Source organism: Gastrolobium bilobum, unplaced genomic scaffold (assembly GCF_033153095.1).
Source record: "Gastrolobium bilobum isolate Gb01-03AN ecotype WA unplaced genomic scaffold, APGP_CSIRO_Gbil_v1 utg7477, whole genome shotgun sequence".
NCBI lineage: Eukaryota > Viridiplantae > Streptophyta > Magnoliopsida > Fabales > Fabaceae > Gastrolobium > Gastrolobium bilobum.
The window spans coordinates 83,620-103,085 of NW_026896373.1; the positions used below are offsets into that span (position 1 = coordinate 83,620).

Genomic DNA, 19,466 nt, shown 5'->3' on the forward strand with positions numbered 1-19,466 from the left:
CTCACAATTCATCACACTGTCACACTTTTTTTTTTGGCATGCCATCCACCCTTCCCCCGTTGGCTGTCTATGACATGTACAAATAAAAAGTAATTTGATTGAGATATATAGGGATTGGGTCCTCCTTTTGCGTCTCTAATTTTGGTTTACATTTAACCTTTACTACTCTCCGCTCCTAATCACGGATCATGTGTTGTACCTCCTATTAACGCAACTCAACTCTCTCTTTTAAACGTTTGACAATTTTTGGTAACGAATTATTGAGGTTGTTATTTGGCAAGCACGGTCTTCAGCAGTACTTGAGCTAGTTTCTGTTTATACTCAGACTTATGGTAGGTAGGCCGTTTGGTGACTTTTGTCGTTTTTTCTTATAATGGGCCTATCGGAAATGGAATGTTTAAATCAACAGTGATGATTGTGTAACTTTCTATTCTTATATTTTTTTTCTCTCATTCTTTATCACCATTAACTCACCCATGTATGGTTATGATTGCCCACATGACATAATCATACTAATTAGCACATGAGAGGATTCACTTCTCCCGAATCCATCGTAGAAAGAGACACCTCATTCGGACCGATCACTATCAAATGATTCATTTGGAAACGCCGAAACGTTCTTTTAATAGATATACTTATAGCGGGTATCATGGGGTTTTTTAAGCATATTTACTATTTCCCACAGAAGCTCAATTTCATTCTGAAAATAAAATAACAGTTTGTCCGTAATAAAATGCTTTAAAATGTTTTCATGTTCCTATAAAGTGGTGTTAGAGAGGACTAAAAAACAAACCACATTTTTTTCATGTCCCTAACGCATTTGTTGATTCAGAATTGAAAATAACTGCAATTTTTTATGTCATTTTCATTTGAAAATAAAAGGCTATTTCCTTTTCACTTCATCTACTATACAAGCCCTACAGCAATTTATTTATATCTTGCAAAATTCACATCCAAAAGTTGACATAAATTTCAGCAGGATGCCGGCTCATTTCACAGTATTATGAACTTTGTGAAGTGGAGAATTATGTATAGTGACAGATAAATTTATGGGCTTAATATCTCTCCTGTCACGAGAGAGATTGAAAATTTCCAGCACAAATAAAATTTTGTAGAGCCCACAAGATTTTGAAAATTAAAAAAATAAATAATAAAAACACGAAATTCGAGTTGAGACAACAGAAGAAATACACTTCTCCAGCAATAGGAAAAGTGTATTTCCCTAAATTTATATAGGTGTAAAAGTAATAAGTTTTACATTAAATTTTAATTATTAATTTTTGTGCCACTAACGGTTATAATTTATTATCTAATAATCATTAATTAATTATTAATTCTCAAAAGATTATAATTGTTAGATATATGAAAATTAACGGTTAAGATTTAATGTAAAATTTATTATTTTTATACCAATATAAATTGATCTTGTCACTAATTAATTGATTTAGATCATTAATTAATTAAAAATTCTAATTAAATAATAACAGTCAAATGCGCTGAAATCTTGATATAAAACTTATTATTCTTACAAAAAAAAGTTAGAGACGATGCTTTCCGCCATGTATATAATTTCTCCAATTAACACATTGCAGTTCTACGAAGTGGGAATAACTAATAAATATAACATGATAAGATCAACAATTAATTCCAAGTAATTCATTTTCTTTTACCCAATCACCTAAGAATAAAAAAGATGTCATCCTAATCTACTATATAATATATCACTTGATGTAACATCCGATTATCTAACCTTTGACGCCGCCAACTACAATTGTACTCCTCACATGATGTTTGCCATCTGACCATGTTAACCCTCCAAATACTGTGGCCAGACCACCTCTTGTAACTTCAACTGTCAACTTAAAGCTCTTCTCTTCACCAATCTTGTCAAATTTCAAGATATTAGGCTCCACAGACATGTTAAGGCCCGCAGGTACACGGAGGCTTGCAGTATAAGTACCCGGTGAACCAACATTTTTCACGTTGCGGTTCAAAGTAACTGAGCCGTAGAGTTTAGGTATTGTTACTGTAGGGTAGTTGAAATCCAGGATGCTTACTATATCAGGACAACGATATTGAGTACCAGGGAACAATTTTATCATGGTCTGGTTATAACCGGAGATACAAAGAAAGTTTAGGTAATCATTGATGGTTAGGTCATAGACCAATCCTGGATCCATAGCACCATTTGGTCTGATGTGGCCAGAGCCATATGCAAATGGTGTTGCCTTAAGTACATTATTGCCATCAAGCATTGGCTTAGCATCGTTGTCCCTTATCCTAGCTGAAACACAAAAGTTGTTGTTGTTGTCAGATGTGGGGCCATCAAAGAAACATTTATATATATATATATAGTTAATAGAAGCTAGCATCAAATGGAATTCTAAAGCTAGCTTTACCAGTTGTAATTATTGCAGATTTAATAGCTGATGGACTCCAGTCAGGGTGGAGTGTCTTGAGAAGGCCAACAACTCCAGCCACGTGAGGGCATGACATGGATGTTCCAGACATGGTGATAAAGGGAACCCTGCGTGTATCAAAGTTCATTTCTGTCGGGCTAATCCCTTCTGAGTAGGCAGCAATAATATTCACACCGGGAGCGGTGACATCAGGCTGAAGATGTTACAATGTAGGGTATAGGATGTGAAAAATACTATATATCATGCATGCAATGAAACAAAAAACAAATATTCTTGAAAGCCATACTGGACGAATAAGCAAACCTTGAGGATCTCGGGTGTGATTGTGTTGGGCCCTCTAGAGGAGAAAGCTGCCATGACTGGAGCAGGCTTTATCTGCAACTTGGTTTGTGGTGGATGAATATATCCTAGCGGATTCCTGTTATATATATGATATAGCTATTAAAGACATTACTGATGGAACAATGCTAGCTTATGTAATTATCTATAAAATGCATACACACATATATATATATATATATATATAGATATATTAGTGGCGGACCCAGGAAAAATTTTATGTGCGCACATTTAGTGGCGGAGGTTCGGGGGCAGCGTTCCCGAAATTTTTTTTGTAAAAAAAGTTTAAATTAACTCTTGAACCCGCTTATAATCTAGTTGCTTCCATAACAAAAGATGAAGAAATTATGAGAATGTGTACGTGACAGAGGAGGAAGAATAAGTTTTCTCTTTAATCAATTTGTGTTGCTACGTTGTTTTAATTATCTGCGTATGTTGCTACGTTGCTAACTAATATAAGAATAAATATCATTTTTCATCCTTGACAAAAAATTCGGTCCCCACTTTAGTCTATTATAAAAAAAATAGTCACTTGGTCCCTATGAAATTTAAAGTGGACTCATTTTAGTCTTTTTGAGGGACTAATGTAGAATTTTTTTTGAATTTGCGAGTGACCATGATTTTAACTAAACTGATCCACTTTGAATTTCTTAGGGACCTCCTCGAAGACTAATTTTATGTAAGGGACTAAAGTGGAGATCATATTTTTTGTTAGGTACTTAAAAAGATATTTGCTCCTAATATAAATATTAAACTAAGAGACAAATAAAGACCTACATAGCTACAAAAAAAAAAATTAAAATCCAAAATTTTATGTCTGCACTTGCGGACATATGCCCTCACCTGGGCACTCACCTGTAATATATATATATATATATATATATATATATATATATATATATGAGAGAGAGAGGGGTGGGAATAACAAGAGTACTACTTACTTGGTAGAATTGATGTAGGCAAAGAGAGCAAGACCGTCTTCATAATTAATTTGTGATGCTGGCAGGAGATGAGGATCAGCAATAAGCTCATCACCACTAAGCTTATCATTACAAAGAATCATCCCAGCAGCGCCAGCCTCCAAAGCAACAAGGCTCTTTTCCACTCTTGCAGTTTCACCTCTAAGACAAACCAATATTTGGCCCTTCACCTTCTGGGGGTCAATTGTTCCTTGTTTACACAGAATACTATACAAGGACAAGCATGTTACTATATATGTTGCACTTTCAAAATCATCACTGAATATGATAAATCATTGAATTTTTTTAACATTTTTGTCTTAAATGGGATATTTAAACATAACCAGTTCTTACGCGTTTCCAACTGATGCATTAGCCGCTTTTGCCTGTGCAGCACTAATGAGTGGATAATACTTGTCTTCCGGCAAAGCTTTAGAAAGGCTTGCTCCCTGATAATCAAGGATGAAATATTAGAGAGCAAAATGAAAGTGGAAAAAGAAAAAGAAAAAGAAAAGTAGAACTAATTATCTTTATCATGGGAGGAAAAAAATGGACATTAAAATTGGATAGATGGAAATTAGAAATATTACCTTAAAGAGCTTTCCATTCTGGAGTTCAACACTAGTATCAAACTCTCTGTCCAAGGTGCTTGCACCAACTGTTAATATCCAAGGTGCAATATTTGAAACAGTTCCCGGTGTTGGTCCAGAATTCCCAGCTGAGCAGATTACAGGGATGCCCTTCTTAACAGCATGAAATGCACCAATTGAAAGACCATCATCAAAATAATCAGCAGCATTCCCTCCAAGAGAGAGGGAAAGAACATCAACACCATCATGTATGGCCATATCAAAGGCTGCCATGATATCAGCATCAAAGCACTCATTGCCATCAATTGGTTGCCAGCAAACCTTGTAAGTAGCAACCCGGGATTTAGGAGAACCACCTTTGGCAGTTCCATTACCCAAGCCAAAGACATTTGCCCCAGGAACAAAGTTTCCTCCCATTGTTGATAGCGTGTGAGATCCATGACCTTCATAATCTCGTGCTGTGTTAAGCACATTGTTATTGATTGCATCTGGCCCCGCATAGGCAGAATAGCCTTTGCTGAAGTACCTCGCTCCTATGAGCTTCCTGCATGAATATTTATCAAAATGTATAACAGTTAGACATTCCAAACTTTTCATTGCGTCAATGTTTTAAAGATAGCAGAAAGAGTGATGGACTGTACTATGAAGGACGTTCAATTCAAGCATAAGAGGTGGAATGTATTAGAAATTCAAAATATTAGTTTGCACCTAACAATACCAAAAAGACAGAAATTGCAAAATGAAAAAGGAGTGTTAATTTTTTATTTTTTTTGCATGAGATGGATGATATAAACTTTTAGTTGGACTGTTATTTTGCATTGATTTTGGGGACATAACCACGTGTACAAGTGGTATAATTAGCAATATTTAACATATACTAACGAAAATGGATGTGGTTTGACTTTCTTGTGATTTAATTGATGCTTGTGAAGATACCATACAACAACTCAAACAAAGCATGCATGCTACTCATGATCAACGAACTGATCACTGATAGTATATTTTTGCAGAGAAATTTAAATACAGCTAAACTTTTAATGATCTTGGATATAAACTGTATATAAATAGGGGAAATGCGGTGGAAAACAGCTAGAAAATTGAAAAAAGGAACATAATCACCTGTTGCAACGGAAGCCAGTGGTATCACTCTGACATGTTCCTTTCCACCTTGAAGGAATGGGGCCTATCCCCTCATCTCTAAAGCTCGGAGATTCCGGCCATACACCTACAACACATAAATTTTAATCAAACTTTAACGAAAACAATATCAGAAATGTTTCTTGCACATAGGAGGGATATGGATCGTTTAAAAAAAAGTGAAGGAAAGTTGAGTAGTTGTGACTTGTGATGAATTTATTATTTACTTTATTTGTGTAAACATCATATACCCAGCAATAATATGTAAAGAGAAATAACAACGTATGAATGATTGAAACACATAGTTTCTTAGAAAGTTAGAATATAAGATTACCCATATTGCTATTTAAAATGGGATATGCAAAAACATATTGGGTCACCCGCGCGTGAATAGTCACACATGAAAAGGGTCCACACAAAGGTGATTTAGACGGCTGCAAAACAAGACATATGATGCTTTTCACAAGTGGAGAGTGATTACACATTTTTTGTCTCTATTTTTTTTTCTTTATTAATAAAAAGAAAAAAGAGAGAGAGAAAGCAGGTGGCAGTGACACAAAGAGAGAAAGATACGGTACTTTTACTAGTCAGCAAGAAAGACCGAAAAGATATGAGACGGGACCTTTCAAATTATGATACGTCAAGAATTCCTGCTTGTGTTTGTGTGATACCATAATTGATTCTAGCCCAAATCCCCTACATGATCTAATAAGAAAATAATAATAATAATAATTTATAAACTAAATATTTGCGATGGAAGAAACAAGAAGCAGATACCAGTGTCAAGATTGCCAATAATAGCATCTTCACCGAATCTGGCTTTTCTAAACAGGGATTCAGAGCGAGTTACACCATTATGTTCCAGTGACATAAATTCCCACGAATGAGTAGTGTGTAATTTTCTTCCTCGGTTTAAGAATACTGACACAACGTTTGGATGATCTGCATCAAACGCACAATGGTAAGGTTGGAACTTTATTCATCACGTTGAAAACAATGTTATTATTTTTTGTTTCTGTGTTCTTACTTGCAATATCAGCAGCCTCTTCCTCTTCGAGGATGGCAGCAAAGCCATTAATGTGCCTTGTGTAAGAATATATTATTGCCTCTTTAGATTTCTCAGAACTGCATGCATGTCAACGTTAATTCAGAGAAATCAGTTCGAACCAACAAAAAGGGAATGCAAGTCAGGTTTCTCGGCTACATTCAAACACTGTGTACCTTCCCAAATAGGATTGAAGGAATTCATAATGAGATTCAGTAACTCTTTCAAAATCAGAATCTGTAACTTCTGCACCGTGCTCGTGTGATCCCAAGTATACTATGTAAGACTTTTTTTTTTTTTTTTTTTTTTTTTTGTAACAGAGAAAAAGAGAGGAAGAAATTGACCCAATTGTCAGTTTAAAAATGAAAAGCAAAAAGATGAAAACTTGAAAGAACACAATAGCGAGTGGGTTTCGCACAAAAATGGAAGTTACCAATCTGTTCATGTAGGAAAGAGATAATAGTGACATAAAGCTTACCTTTTTAATTGCAAAAACAGGTGCTTGGAACAGAGAAAAAAGGATGAATGATAATAAGAGGAAAATTGAATGCTTTGCAGACCCCATTATGCTTTCACTTCACAAAGGTCTCAATAATATTGCTTTAAAGGTCACAAGCGCAGTCCTCTTTAATCAAAAGAGAATGTGAAATGTGAATTATATATTTATAAAAAGAAGAGGGGGAGTGAGAGAGATAGAGAGAACGCGAAAGAGAGTAACAAGAGTAAACAAGTTTATCTCTTTGCCCTGTTTTTTCTAAAAGGGCTTCTTCCTATTACTGGGGGTGGACTGGGGGAGTGCGATACACGTATAGATATGAAGAGGAAAGTTATATTGCAACAAGGCTCTTAATAATAAGTGGAAAAAAGAGTCCCACACTCTGAACAAAATGCCTTAAATGATGGAAATCTAATCTTGATAATGATTCAGTTAGGATAAGAGATTTTAGCCAAATATAAATGTTAAAACTGTTTTAAGGAATATCAGGAAATCAGAAAGAGATATCTATTTAACACAAACTAGTCCAAATGCAGAATAATCTCCTGAGCTATTATAGACGACTATTGAGGATGTACAGTTGTAATACCTCTGCAATTGCTGCTGGCTTATACTTATACACATAACACAACAGAGTTTGCTGCTTTTCTTTTCTTTTTTAACTTTTAAACTGGTGGTGCATAGCCACGCTGATGCACAAACCTCGAGAGGTTCTCTTTTTGTGTCTTTTTTCCAAAAAAATTAAAAATTAAGAAAATCTTTTCCACCTAACATAATAGACAGAAAGAGGGTATTGGTCTTGCTTTATGGTCATGTCATCATATAGACGTTTGCATGATTTACATATTATGTCATTGATATGCTTGATCCTCATACAAATTGATTGATTCCAAATTTACAAAACTCGGAATTTTGCATGACCAAGGTGCACAGAAAGACATGCTAAAATCCCCCATGTTGATGCCATACCCAAGGGAGCCTCCACGTACGTGGGTTCAATGTCAAGCATCCTCCTACCAAAACAAAGTGTGTTTGACTTTGACCCCAGTAAGCTAACTCTGGCCCCATCTAGCAAAAACCTTCCAACCATTGTAGGGTACTCCCCTCCCCTATATTATTTGGGTTGGATTGGAGCTGCAACTTTCACTTCTAGTTCCCTCTTTTTACGGATAAAATCCTTTAATTGGACTCAAATTTCTCTTTTTATTTTATTTTTAAATTTTACAATAAGACTCATGTTATTATTAATTTACTGCTTCTGTTTTGTTGTGGGATGTATTTTGTTTGAATACTTTTTTTGCTATAAATATTCATACGATGGTGTTTGTTTACTTTTCCTTAAGAGGATGATTTTAAAACCTTGTCAATCATTTGTTACATTTCTTTTTAAAAAAAATATGATTTATTTAATTATATCTTAAATTAAACCTAGATTTAAAAAATTGAATAAGAATTGGTTTTGAATTAGGATTTAATAATCGGTCTTTCCAAAATAATATGGTTTCAGTTGTTTTCAATTATTTAAAATTTACTGAAAATGATTTTTTTTTCCTTGTCATAATGCGGAAAATAATTTATAGTGAGCCAAATTTAAACTTTACTTTTTTTTTTTGATATCATAAATTAGTTAATTTTTGTTTGAGTTAAATTTAAACTTTAAATTAGTTAATTTTTGTTTGAGTCAAATTTAAACTTTAAATTAAAAAACATGAATTAAAATTTACCAAATATATCAAGGTTACACAATACAAAACATATTTCCATGGATGAATAAATTAATTTTAAATTTTACATAGTACATAACCAGTTTGAATTCAAACAATACAAAACATATATATTTGTTAGTTTGTGAATGATATTTTTTTATTAACATTTCTTTTACAACATATAACCCTGCATTTTTTTTCCTTAATCTAAAATAACGTCATTTTGGATCTGAAAGAGATAATTTTATCTTCAGTTGCAAGAGAAACAATTTTTCCTTTTTTTCTTTTTTTTTTTTTAGTTTAAAATCTTTAGTTTTTCATAAAGCAACTTTTGCTTTGGACTTTTTTTAACAACCTATTCATTTGGCTTCCTTCGTGTGTTTGTGGGTTTTTACTTTTTATAATACAAAACTTCTTTTATACCCGTTTGGATGGCGAGGGGGGATAGAGGTGGTGATGGTGGCGGCAGAGTCAAGGTTGTAACAAATTTGAATTTAAAAATAAAATTGACTTTTAGTTTCTATTTTTTTAGTAGTTAGAAATTTTAGTTTGGGAAAAAAAAAAATTCTTTTTTGAGACTTTTATTTGTTAAAAAAATTAATATCCAAACAATCATATGTAGTAAGACGGACTTTAAAAATAATATTAAAAAAAATTGCTTTTGTAGGGCAAAAAAGCCATCCAAATGGGTCATTAATTGCTGAAGAATTATTTGTTTAGGACTTTTTATCATGTTTGAATGAGCTCTAAAAAGAATTTTATTTTTATTTTTTTAGAAGTATATTTTTTTAAAGTTAAATTTATTTTACGCTTGAATGGAGTACATAAAAAATTCTTTTAAATTCCCTTCCCAGCCTTGTTGAGACTCGATGTTTTTCTTTTTGGAAATACGATGTGTTTCTTGTTTCTTTATATTTCCGGCTTTTTTATTTTCCTTTGTTGGGTGTATGAGTATCACCCTTCATTTGACAAAAAAATACTTTTAAGTAAAAAAAAATTATTTGAATGTTAAAAATTATAAGAATTTTTTATATATAAAATTCCTAAAATGGATTTGTGGTTGTAAAGGTTGTGGTCAAGTGAGAGTAATTGTAGTGGTGGCAAAGTTAGCAATATGTCTTGTCCCACTTTTGAAAGAGAGTTAAAAAGTTTGGCCTGCCCCATTTGGCGGCTAGGGAGGGTTGGCCGGTCCAGCGATCTCGACTTACATTAAAAAAGAAAAGAACAAATCAAAAAAATAGATTAGGAGAGTTGACGGATTGTAAAACTCGACCCACTCCTTTGGGTTGGAGTCTTGTTTATCAGGCCTTAGGAGTGCGGTTGGGAAAAATTAATTTATTAAAAAAATATTTGATTTTTAGTTTCTGCATTTCTCAAAAATAAAGAATCCCGACTTAAAAAAATGCATTATGTTAACTTTTTTATAAAGTTGCATCCAAAAAGCTGAATAACAATAGAAAAAAATATAAGTTTCATAAATTCATATTATATTATGAGTTTGATGTGCAATAGATAAGAAACATGATTGAATAATATTATCGATACTAAGTGATTGAGGTGAACTAGATAATGTGAGAATCTAATATAGATAAAAAAATATCATCTATAAAAGAATTTCACATAATTTTTTAAAAATTAATTTTTAGCTGCTTAAACATTAATTCTTGTTTTGAATTACTAAAAAAATTCTGAAATTCATAATCTAAAAAATATATTATAATACGTAAAATAATTTACTAAAATTTCTAAAAAAAAAAATCTTCACTAAATTTTTTTAAAAAAATAAAATTTGAATTGATTGTCAATATTAGTTATAATGATGGTGGGGTGGCCGAGGGGAGCAGTAGGACTGATTGATGGCAAGGATAGACTCTTACATTCTCAGCAAAGCAAATTTTTAAAGAAAGTGTTAGAGAAATATAAAAAATTTTAATGTAACTTTTGGGTTGAATTTGTTCTTTATATGACATCAGAGCCTTCGTGACCAAGTGAACACGAGTTCGATCCTCACTCCCCAATTTAATTAATTCAGTATTTTGGCTCAATGGTTAGTTCGAAAAAATGTGAAAAAAGTAGCCTAAAAAAGATTAAAAAAACATGATAATTGAAGTAAGATAAAAAATATATTAAATTTTAAAAAATTGAATATGATATAAGATAATTAAAATTGCTAAACGTAAACTTACATAAATAAAAAGTTTATACTTTCTTTGAATAGATTTGCCTCCTTATTATTCTTTTATATTTTTTAATAAATAAAAAAAAGGATAACTCGCGAGCTGACTCGTTTGACCCGCTGATTGGCTCGATTTTTTTAAAGCTAACTCGGGTTGTCAGCTCATTTACCAATCCAACCCCGCTCATTTTATGATGCTACGAGCCAACTCGATGGGTTGGCTCATTTTTGCCATCCCTGGGTTTGTGCATTGTCCACCCTCTGAGTCCAGTGAGCTCTTGTGTGAGAGATCGTAATAGATAAATATAAAAATTAAAAATGTAACTTAAACCAACAACTTAATCATTTGAGTTGAATTCGTTCTATACAGAAAAAAGAAAAAGAAAAAAAGAATATAAGGTCACATTCAAAATGAGAGTATATGATATTTCATATTCAATTTTGTCCAACATTAATCCAAGGATTTATCAAATGAGGGATAATAATCCTAGAGAAATAATTATTTCATGTTGCATCAGATAATTATCTCATGCAGCATGAGGTTAATAGATCGCATAATCCTATTATATTTTATTTACCATGTTGACCAAATCAGCCCTTTGAGTTTTAGACTTTAACTTCCAATGACCAATTTTTACGCTTTCAAAGAGAATAATAAAATATAAGAATTTAATATTCAATCCTAAATAATTTAGGGGGAAAAATACAAAATAGTTGGAAAAACTTTAAAAAACTCTTTTTTGCGCTCTTTTCATTTTACTTTTTTCTCTTTTGTTTAAACATTTTTAAATATAATATTAATTTTGATTTTATTTATTTATTGAGGAGATAAACACGTCTAACTTTTATTTGTTAAAGATCGTTTACTTAAGCCAATAGAGTTAGCTGGTGAGAAACGTGAATAATTATGTAATAGGTTGTGTGTTTAATTTTTTAATATATTAAAAAAAAAAAAACTGTTTACTTAAACCAAGTCCTGGGACTCATGGGGCAAAAATTGAGGCACACCCCAATAGTAAGGCTATGCAACAAGAGCCCAAAGTAAATCCTTTAGCCCAAGCCAAGTATACTCATAAAAAGGAAAAACGTCGATCCTAGCCATTCACATTAAATATTAGGCCGTTTGGATAGGTTTTTTTTTCTCTAGAAGTTGTTTTTTGTGTGAAAAAAAGCACTTTTCATTTTTAGTTCGTTTGGATGTCTGCTTTTAAAAAAAGCATAAGGCACAAAAAAAGCAAAAAACTTACTTTTTTATGAAGCTAAAAATTTTAACTTCTAAAAAAAGTAGAAGTCAAAAGTCAAATATTTTTTTCAAAATCTAAATATTTTTATAAAAATATAAATAACTTTAACTTTTGTAAAAAAAATTTCTAAAATAAAGAATAGATAAAAATTACTTTGTTTAAAAGTGAAAACAAACGAGCTCTTAGTCATTTAGTTAGACTTATAGCGGACCTTCCCGTTGCTTCCAGTAAAAGAAGCCTTTTTATGGATCTTCAGGCGCAGGAATGTCTATACAGACATACACTAAAAAAAATGAATAAATAAAAATCACAAAGTACCTTGGTTAATTAATAAGGGTTATTCCAACTTAATTAATGATTTTGAGTTAAAGTCTTAAATATATAGTATATTAAAAAATTTAATACAAAGAATTATGTTGCTCTTGTGATTTTGTCTAGCTTAAACCACATTAGTTGGATAATTAATGAAGTAATGGAGAAATAAAAAAATATCAACACAGGTACCCACATGGAAGTAAAATTATATTTAGAGAGGAAAAAATTCGATGAAAAGAATGAGTAAAAATTTTTAGATGGAGTTATCAGTTATGTGAGTTTATAATAGCATTATTTAGAAATGAAAAGATATTCTCCAAAAAAAAAAAAAAAACAGAAATGAAATGATTAAACGGATTAGTGGTCCCACACTCCCACTTTCGTTTAGCACTAAGCAGGGATCGTCGTTGTAAGACTTTTATAAAGTAATTTTGAATTTAAAATGAGTAAATAAATAAGTACTTATTATTCATTTATTTTAAATTACATAGTAATCTCAACTTAGTAAATAATTTAAGAATAAATATTGTTTACCAAAAAAAAAAAAAAAGAATAAATATAATGTAGTTACTTATTTTGTATAACCAAGTTCACCAGCCTTTTACAACTAAGAAATCCTTCAAGCCCAGGAAGCCATTAATCGCCCTGTTGACAGCTACGCAGCTTTGCTGTATTTGTTTTCCCTGGATCCAGAGACGACTTGGCCATTTTGTCAATAAATGATAGTAGTTAGTACAAACAAAATATTAATGTATTTTTATGAGCTAATTAAAACTTAACTGCTAACCATTAGAATGTTGATTGTTGAGAATAACCAGGATTGGGGTTCACGATGCGATTAATATCTGAGACTAGAATGGTTAAGCAATTCATCGAAACATCGATCAAAATGTTACTCTTCATCAAGTTTTTTTATTTAAATATCACGTGTTATTTTTCAATTTGACACAGGGACAAGTTCGTTACTCGGTGTAGCGAACTCAGTTTCCTGACCTGTCACATTTCTAGTGGATAACAAGTACCAAATTAAAAAAAATAAAATAAATAAGTATGGAGTTCGCTACATTGTGTAGCGAACTCGGTTAAAACCAAGTTCGCTATCCCGTGTAGCGAACTTGGTGTCCACTAGAAACGTGACACGTCAGCAAACCGAGTTCGCTACATCGAATAACGAACTTGCCCCGTGGCAAATTGAAAAATAACACTGTTAGCGTAACATTTAGGTAAAAAACTTAATAAACAGTGACTTTTTGGTCACTGTTTCCAATTCACCAGCTTAGTTGCTTTCATTAATTTTCTTTACCAGCAATATAATTTTTTTTTTCTTCATAAATTCGTACATGTTTCTATTTTGTCCGTTGGGATGGGAACCTTCTCCGTTTGACTTCATTGTCACCAATAGAACAAACGCTGCGGTAGAGGTGGTTAATTTTAATATTTATGTAGTTTAATTAATAAATCAACCCTTTAATTACATTCTTATTCAAAATGTCATTAACTATCGATGGGTTTACATATAGCCTTATAGGACATATATACATATATATATATATATATATATATATATATATATATATATTACGCAGAAAATAAATTGCTTGCTCAGAGCAAGAAGAAAAACATACCCTGTATTATTGTTTGTTCATTATTTATTATAATAAATGAAAGGATGAAACTTACCAGTTAAAACGGCCAGGGATATTAGTTTAATATATCCATTGATAGGTACTGCACAAAGTTTATATAATATTAAATATTTGATGGTGATGGAGTATGATTTTCGTGATCGGAATTTTGTCCATATTTAATCCGTCTTAGTTGGGAGAGGAACGAACCCAAGCATCAAACTCAGCTAACGCACACTGCAACTCTGGCCTTGTCTTATCTACTGGTTTTGGCCTCGTCTGGAGATCACAATAAATTAAAGTCTTTTACCGTTCTCTCAATAAAATACTATTATACTACCCCAAATTAATTAATAGACTGACTCGTATAATGATTACAGCTTCTCCAATATATATAGCGTTACTGATAAAAAAAGAATGAATTTTTCAGCAAAAAGAAAAAGGACTTGACAGATACTCAAACACCCCATTTTACATGTAACTAAAGATGAAAAAGAAAAGAAAAGAAAATTTGAAATGAGATTGGGGGAGGGGAGGGGGGGTTCACATTTTCCAAGGAAAGAAAAAACCAAAAAAGACCACCTGTAAAACCCAGGCAGCTTTGGCTCTATCTAGTGGAACTATTTGTTATAAAAAAGAAGGTCTTGGTTGCCGCCTTTGCCAATTACACCTTTCTTCCTCCTCTCCCTTTTTTCTGGATTTTCTCTTGTCTTTCCCCTCACTCCTATCTAGCTACTTCCAACACTTACTTAAGTCCCCCATAGCACTCCTAACTCCAAAAGCAAAGAGACTCGCGAGTTGGCTTTACAGTCATAAAAATAACAAGCAAATTCCCCTGCTCATGTTGGCTTTGCCATCTTGCAAATCTCTCTCTCTCTCTCTCACTCTGATATGTAATCTTATTATGTATCTCTTAATTTCGCTTTATGTCAAATGTACCATTACTTTTGCATCTTGGATTGGAAAAGAAAATATTGCAGTTTTAAATTTTCTTATTAATTCCATTATTTTATTTTTTTATGAACTCGATGATCTTGTGCAGGTTATATATATGGTGAATGGAAAGGTCATGCTCCTTGGTGAAATCGTATCTTGTGTGAAGCGAATTGCTTGCCTGGCTCCCTGAATGCCATATAAGAAGCTTGTCAAAAGGGTTGGCAACCTTTTTACTTGGCATGAAGGGAGCCATGCAGGCTGCTCAATCAGACATTGCCATAAATGTTTCAACTTTCAACCGCTAACAAGACGCGCTTTCCATCTTAATTGTGGCCTTGACTTTTCTCACTTCATTTTCTTATTATTATTCTTTTGCCATCTATATATACTTCATATATATATATATATATATATATATATATATATATCATAAACTGACATTGTGATAATACCTTGTGTAGGTTTCAAATTTAAACATCTTTTCATGAAATAAGCGCGTCTTGTAATATACTTGGTACGATGTACATGTCAATTCCCCTTTTTCACCTCTCTTTCTTTTCCCTTTGACTTTATTAACGCATATAAACTTCAATGTAGAAGTGGAGGACAATGTGAATGCGGAAAATGCAGTTAAGCTCACTGCGCGCGGGGAAAAGAAAAAGACTTCTGCTGAATACTCCAATAAGCGGGGGGTTACAGATTTGAACTTGGCGTTGCATTTGGATTTTTTAAATATATATAGAGTACGGTCACAGATCGGGATGTAAATGAACTAAGTTGGCCTCATCATATCTATGGTCTGACTTATGTTTGGCATAGCCTAGCCTAGCGGGGTCTTTTTGAAAATTAGAATAAATTTAAGTTCATAGAAAAACTATTTAACAAATAGGTTATAGGCCAACTATGAAAAACTAGCCTCGCCTACAAGCTTGTAGACTTGCCTATTAAATTTTTTAAATAAAATAATATATTTATCTTAACTATTATTCCTTTATCCTAAGTTCCAACTCCCAACTCTAATTCATTCTCTTATGCACCGCTACTCAGTTCTTACCCTAATTCATTCCTTAGAGCATTAACTTGTTCCTTGGAAATTCCGATTAGAAAGAAGAGAATTTTAGGTTATGTTGTTACTTCAATTTATTGGGGTTATATGAGTTTATTGGTTTCATATTATTCTTATAAATATATCATAATTGGTAGGTCTGGAAGGCCTATAGGCCATGTTATATTTTTAATTTTTTTAATAGCAGGCCAGTTCTGAACTATAAATCAATTCTTTAATAGACTAATATGTCATATTAGACTCAACATATTTTTATGTAGATTTAAATCATAAAGATCAAAGTCTGACATAACCTGACTCATTTAGCTCCCTAATTGAGGGAAGAGTGAGTCACTATCTACTATATTGTTTTGAATAAGTCTTATTAGTAGAGAATACAATTCTCATTCAAAATAAAATTATAACTATATATTTTTAAAAATATATAAGTATAATATTAAAGTAATTTTTTTCTGCTCAGAAAACATGTTAGTAGGTGTTATATTCTTATTGATAGGATGTAAGTACTATCCTTTAATATTAGATTTTTTTGGATTGTAACTCTGGTCTTAAATGGTTCCCCTGTGATGTAAAAAAAAAAATGGTTCCCCTGTGTCTGTCTTGTATAGCCCTGATTCTACTATGTGCTTAAGAATTGAGACATTAATATGTCACATATTTTAAAGCAATTGTTCGAAAAAAAAAATGAAATAAATTTGATTATAGGATTTGATATTTCGATTATTTTATATATATATAAAAATATGTAAGACTCATATAAGATTATATAAAAAGAAAAAAAATTCCTACACATTTATATATATATAAAATAATTTTTTCTCTTAAAAACATTAATCGCTTAGTTAAAACTTAAAAAAAATCAATAAATGAATGTCTCATATAACTCGTACCGTATTAAGACAACTTTTGGTCTTTGACTACGACTCTACGAGTGGACTTGAGTTGCCAAGTTTGACACGGCTAGACAGTGACAGATCTAAACAGCAAGTTTAAATTTTTTTAAAAATAAAATAAAAAAGGCTTGAACAGTTAATGGGAAAAGGCGATAAAGAAAAATCAATATATAATGGGTTTTATTAATCTCATGCAAGAGAAAAATTCTATTATGCTATAGAGATAATCACGTGTGAAACCCACTTACTTATAGAAAAATAAAAAAAAATAAAAAAATAACACGAAAATCGATGTAGGTATAAAAGAGAAAAACACTCTCCTATAACATAGGAGTATATTTTTTCATATATAATATATCAGATATGTTAAACTAATCTCAGTGCAACAACTTTACAAATATATTCATTATTATCTATTACAAATAATTTTAAGTTTAATCTTTATTAATATCTTATTTCTAGAAAGAATTTATTGATAAATCAATTATTAAAATTTTAATTCATTTCATATAATATAAAATTAGATTCTTATTATAATATTTTTCTGAAGATTATTATATTATTCTAAATTTTAAATTTTTAAATTTCAAATATTTTTCATAACTCCCTCACTACAAAAATTGATGCATTTAGTGGAGGTCAAATATGCTAATTGTAGCAGTCAAAAACCTCCACCAAAGATTTTTCTGACGTTCCCCTAAAACGCCAGTATAACATATGTCACAATGTGCTTCCCATTTTTGGCCATTTATGACAGCCACAAATGGCTTCATTTTCTGGCCATTGAAAAACGCTACAAACTGATGTATATAGTGACGTTTTTTAGCCTCCAAAAACTATATGTTGAAATTACTAATCGATACAATTCATGTTTCAGTTGTCATTGTCTTTGGACCTTACATTTGACCAAACCCACAAGTTAAAAAGTAGATATGAAACTGATCCCAATAAGTATCAGCATTAACACATTTCAAATAGAAAAATAATATACTTTTACTGATAACACATTTTTTTCTTTTTTTTCTTCTATGAAATAAAAAACTAAAACAAAGATGAATAAAAAAATCTCATCGAATTTTTTGTATAAAATAAAACATGGGAAAGTATATTTTCATATAAACATTACTAATAACAAACACAAATAACAATTGTGATGAGATAACAAACAATTGTTATTTTCTTTTTTCCTCCAATTGTGAACCAGGAGCTGAATTTTATATTGGCACCATGCAAAAGGTAGATTGTTTTGAGATGAGATAACAAACACCCCTGTCTAAGGGTGTGAAACTACAGTAACTCAGCCAGAGCTTTATCATCTCAAATAACAATTCCATGAAGTAAAATAAATCTGTCTTAAAATCCCACAATTCATAATAGTCTCAACTGATGTATATCCATCACTCATTTTGAAATTAACCCTAATTACAAAACCCAAGTTAAGAGAGATTACTATCTAATGAAGAGCTTCCGTGTGGTGTTGGGATACCTTCTTCACTCCCTTCATCCTGCGAAAGACATTGCACCATTTTAGCATACTTAAAAGAATAAGACACTTACTTTCTCTTAAGAAGTAGTAACTAAGTTCAATATTAAAAATAATTAACATTGCAATTTTTTGGACAAGCATCTATCTTGTTATAATTAAGACCAAGTTTGTAGATGATCTTTTTTGCCTCATAGAATGAATCAGGAATTTTTGCATATTCAAATGCATCTTTTAGCAATTCCAATATTAATGTCATTGCCTTGTCAGTTACACCACATAGGCACTTTATGTGGTACAATCTTAACAAAAAAGATAATTTTGAATACTTCTGACACCCTTCATACAATTCTTGGCTACCATCTCTAATCAAGTCAGTAACATCTTTGCGTTCTTCATCAGGCATGTTATGTGCGGACACCATCGATTCAGGTGAAGTGGTGGGTTGTGATGCATGTTGTTTGTTGACCCCAAATGCTTCATTTATCATGTCTAGTACTGGGTTTTCATTTTGTAATGGCTCTTCTATTACTTGAGTGTCACTTAACATCACTGTTTCATATGTTTCACCATGCCATATCCAAACTTTGTAATTTTTTGGAAATTGCTTGCAAATCAAGTGATCACGCACAGTACCTTTTGTTTCCCATTTATTAAAACCGCATTTAGGGCATGGACACTTGATTGCGCCATTGATAGACCGTTTCTCAAATGCAAAATCTAGGAACTTATCTAACCCATGTAGATATTCAACTGAATTTCGCGGCATATCAATCCATGATTTGTCCATTTTTATGACCTAAATCCTCAAATATGTCACGTAATGATTTGAAAATAATATAAATTTCAAACAAAACTCAAAATTCAAAAAATATAGGCAAAATTGAACCAATAAAGAAAACACTCAACATATAATCATCACATATTCAAAGGGAAACAAATGACTAAAATAAAATATTTCGTGCAGATATTTTTAGTAAAAGTAAACTAGCAACAAGCACTAAGATACTTAAACTACTATCAAGCATAAGAGGAA

The 19,466-nt window shown here is 31.8% G+C and overlaps 1 protein-coding gene across 1 annotated transcript; it reads right to left on the reverse strand.

The window, feature by feature from the left end:
- Positions 1-1,745: 1,745 nt before the first annotated feature.
- LOC133299431 (subtilisin-like protease SBT5.4) lies at positions 1,746-7,055 on the reverse strand. Its single transcript, XM_061498887.1, has 11 exons — positions 6,969-7,055; positions 6,667-6,776; positions 6,473-6,570; positions 6,223-6,387; positions 5,428-5,533; positions 4,309-4,852; positions 4,073-4,167; positions 3,701-3,946; positions 2,724-2,838; positions 2,400-2,613; positions 1,746-2,284 (listed from the first exon to the last, which is right to left on the reverse strand). Exons 1-11 carry the CDS (start codon positions 7,053-7,055, stop codon positions 1,746-1,748), a joined length of 2,319 nt encoding a protein of 772 aa, XP_061354871.1.
- Between the last annotated feature and the right edge of the window lie 12,411 nt (positions 7,056-19,466).

Bases quoted from the DNA above. Each gene is read 5' to 3' on its own strand.
- LOC133299431 (XM_061498887.1), bottom strand. From the start codon at position 7,055: ATGGGGTCTGCAAAGCATTCAATTTTCCTCTTATTATCATTCATCCTT. The intron at 6,571-6,666 runs GTACACAGTGTT...ACATGCATGCAG, and splicing joins CTTCAATCCTATTTGGGAAG to TTCTGAGAAATCTAAAGAGG. The intron at 4,168-4,308 runs GTAATATTTCTA...CTTGATTATCAG, and splicing joins AGAATGGAAAGCTCTTTAAG to GGAGCAAGCCTTTCTAAAGC.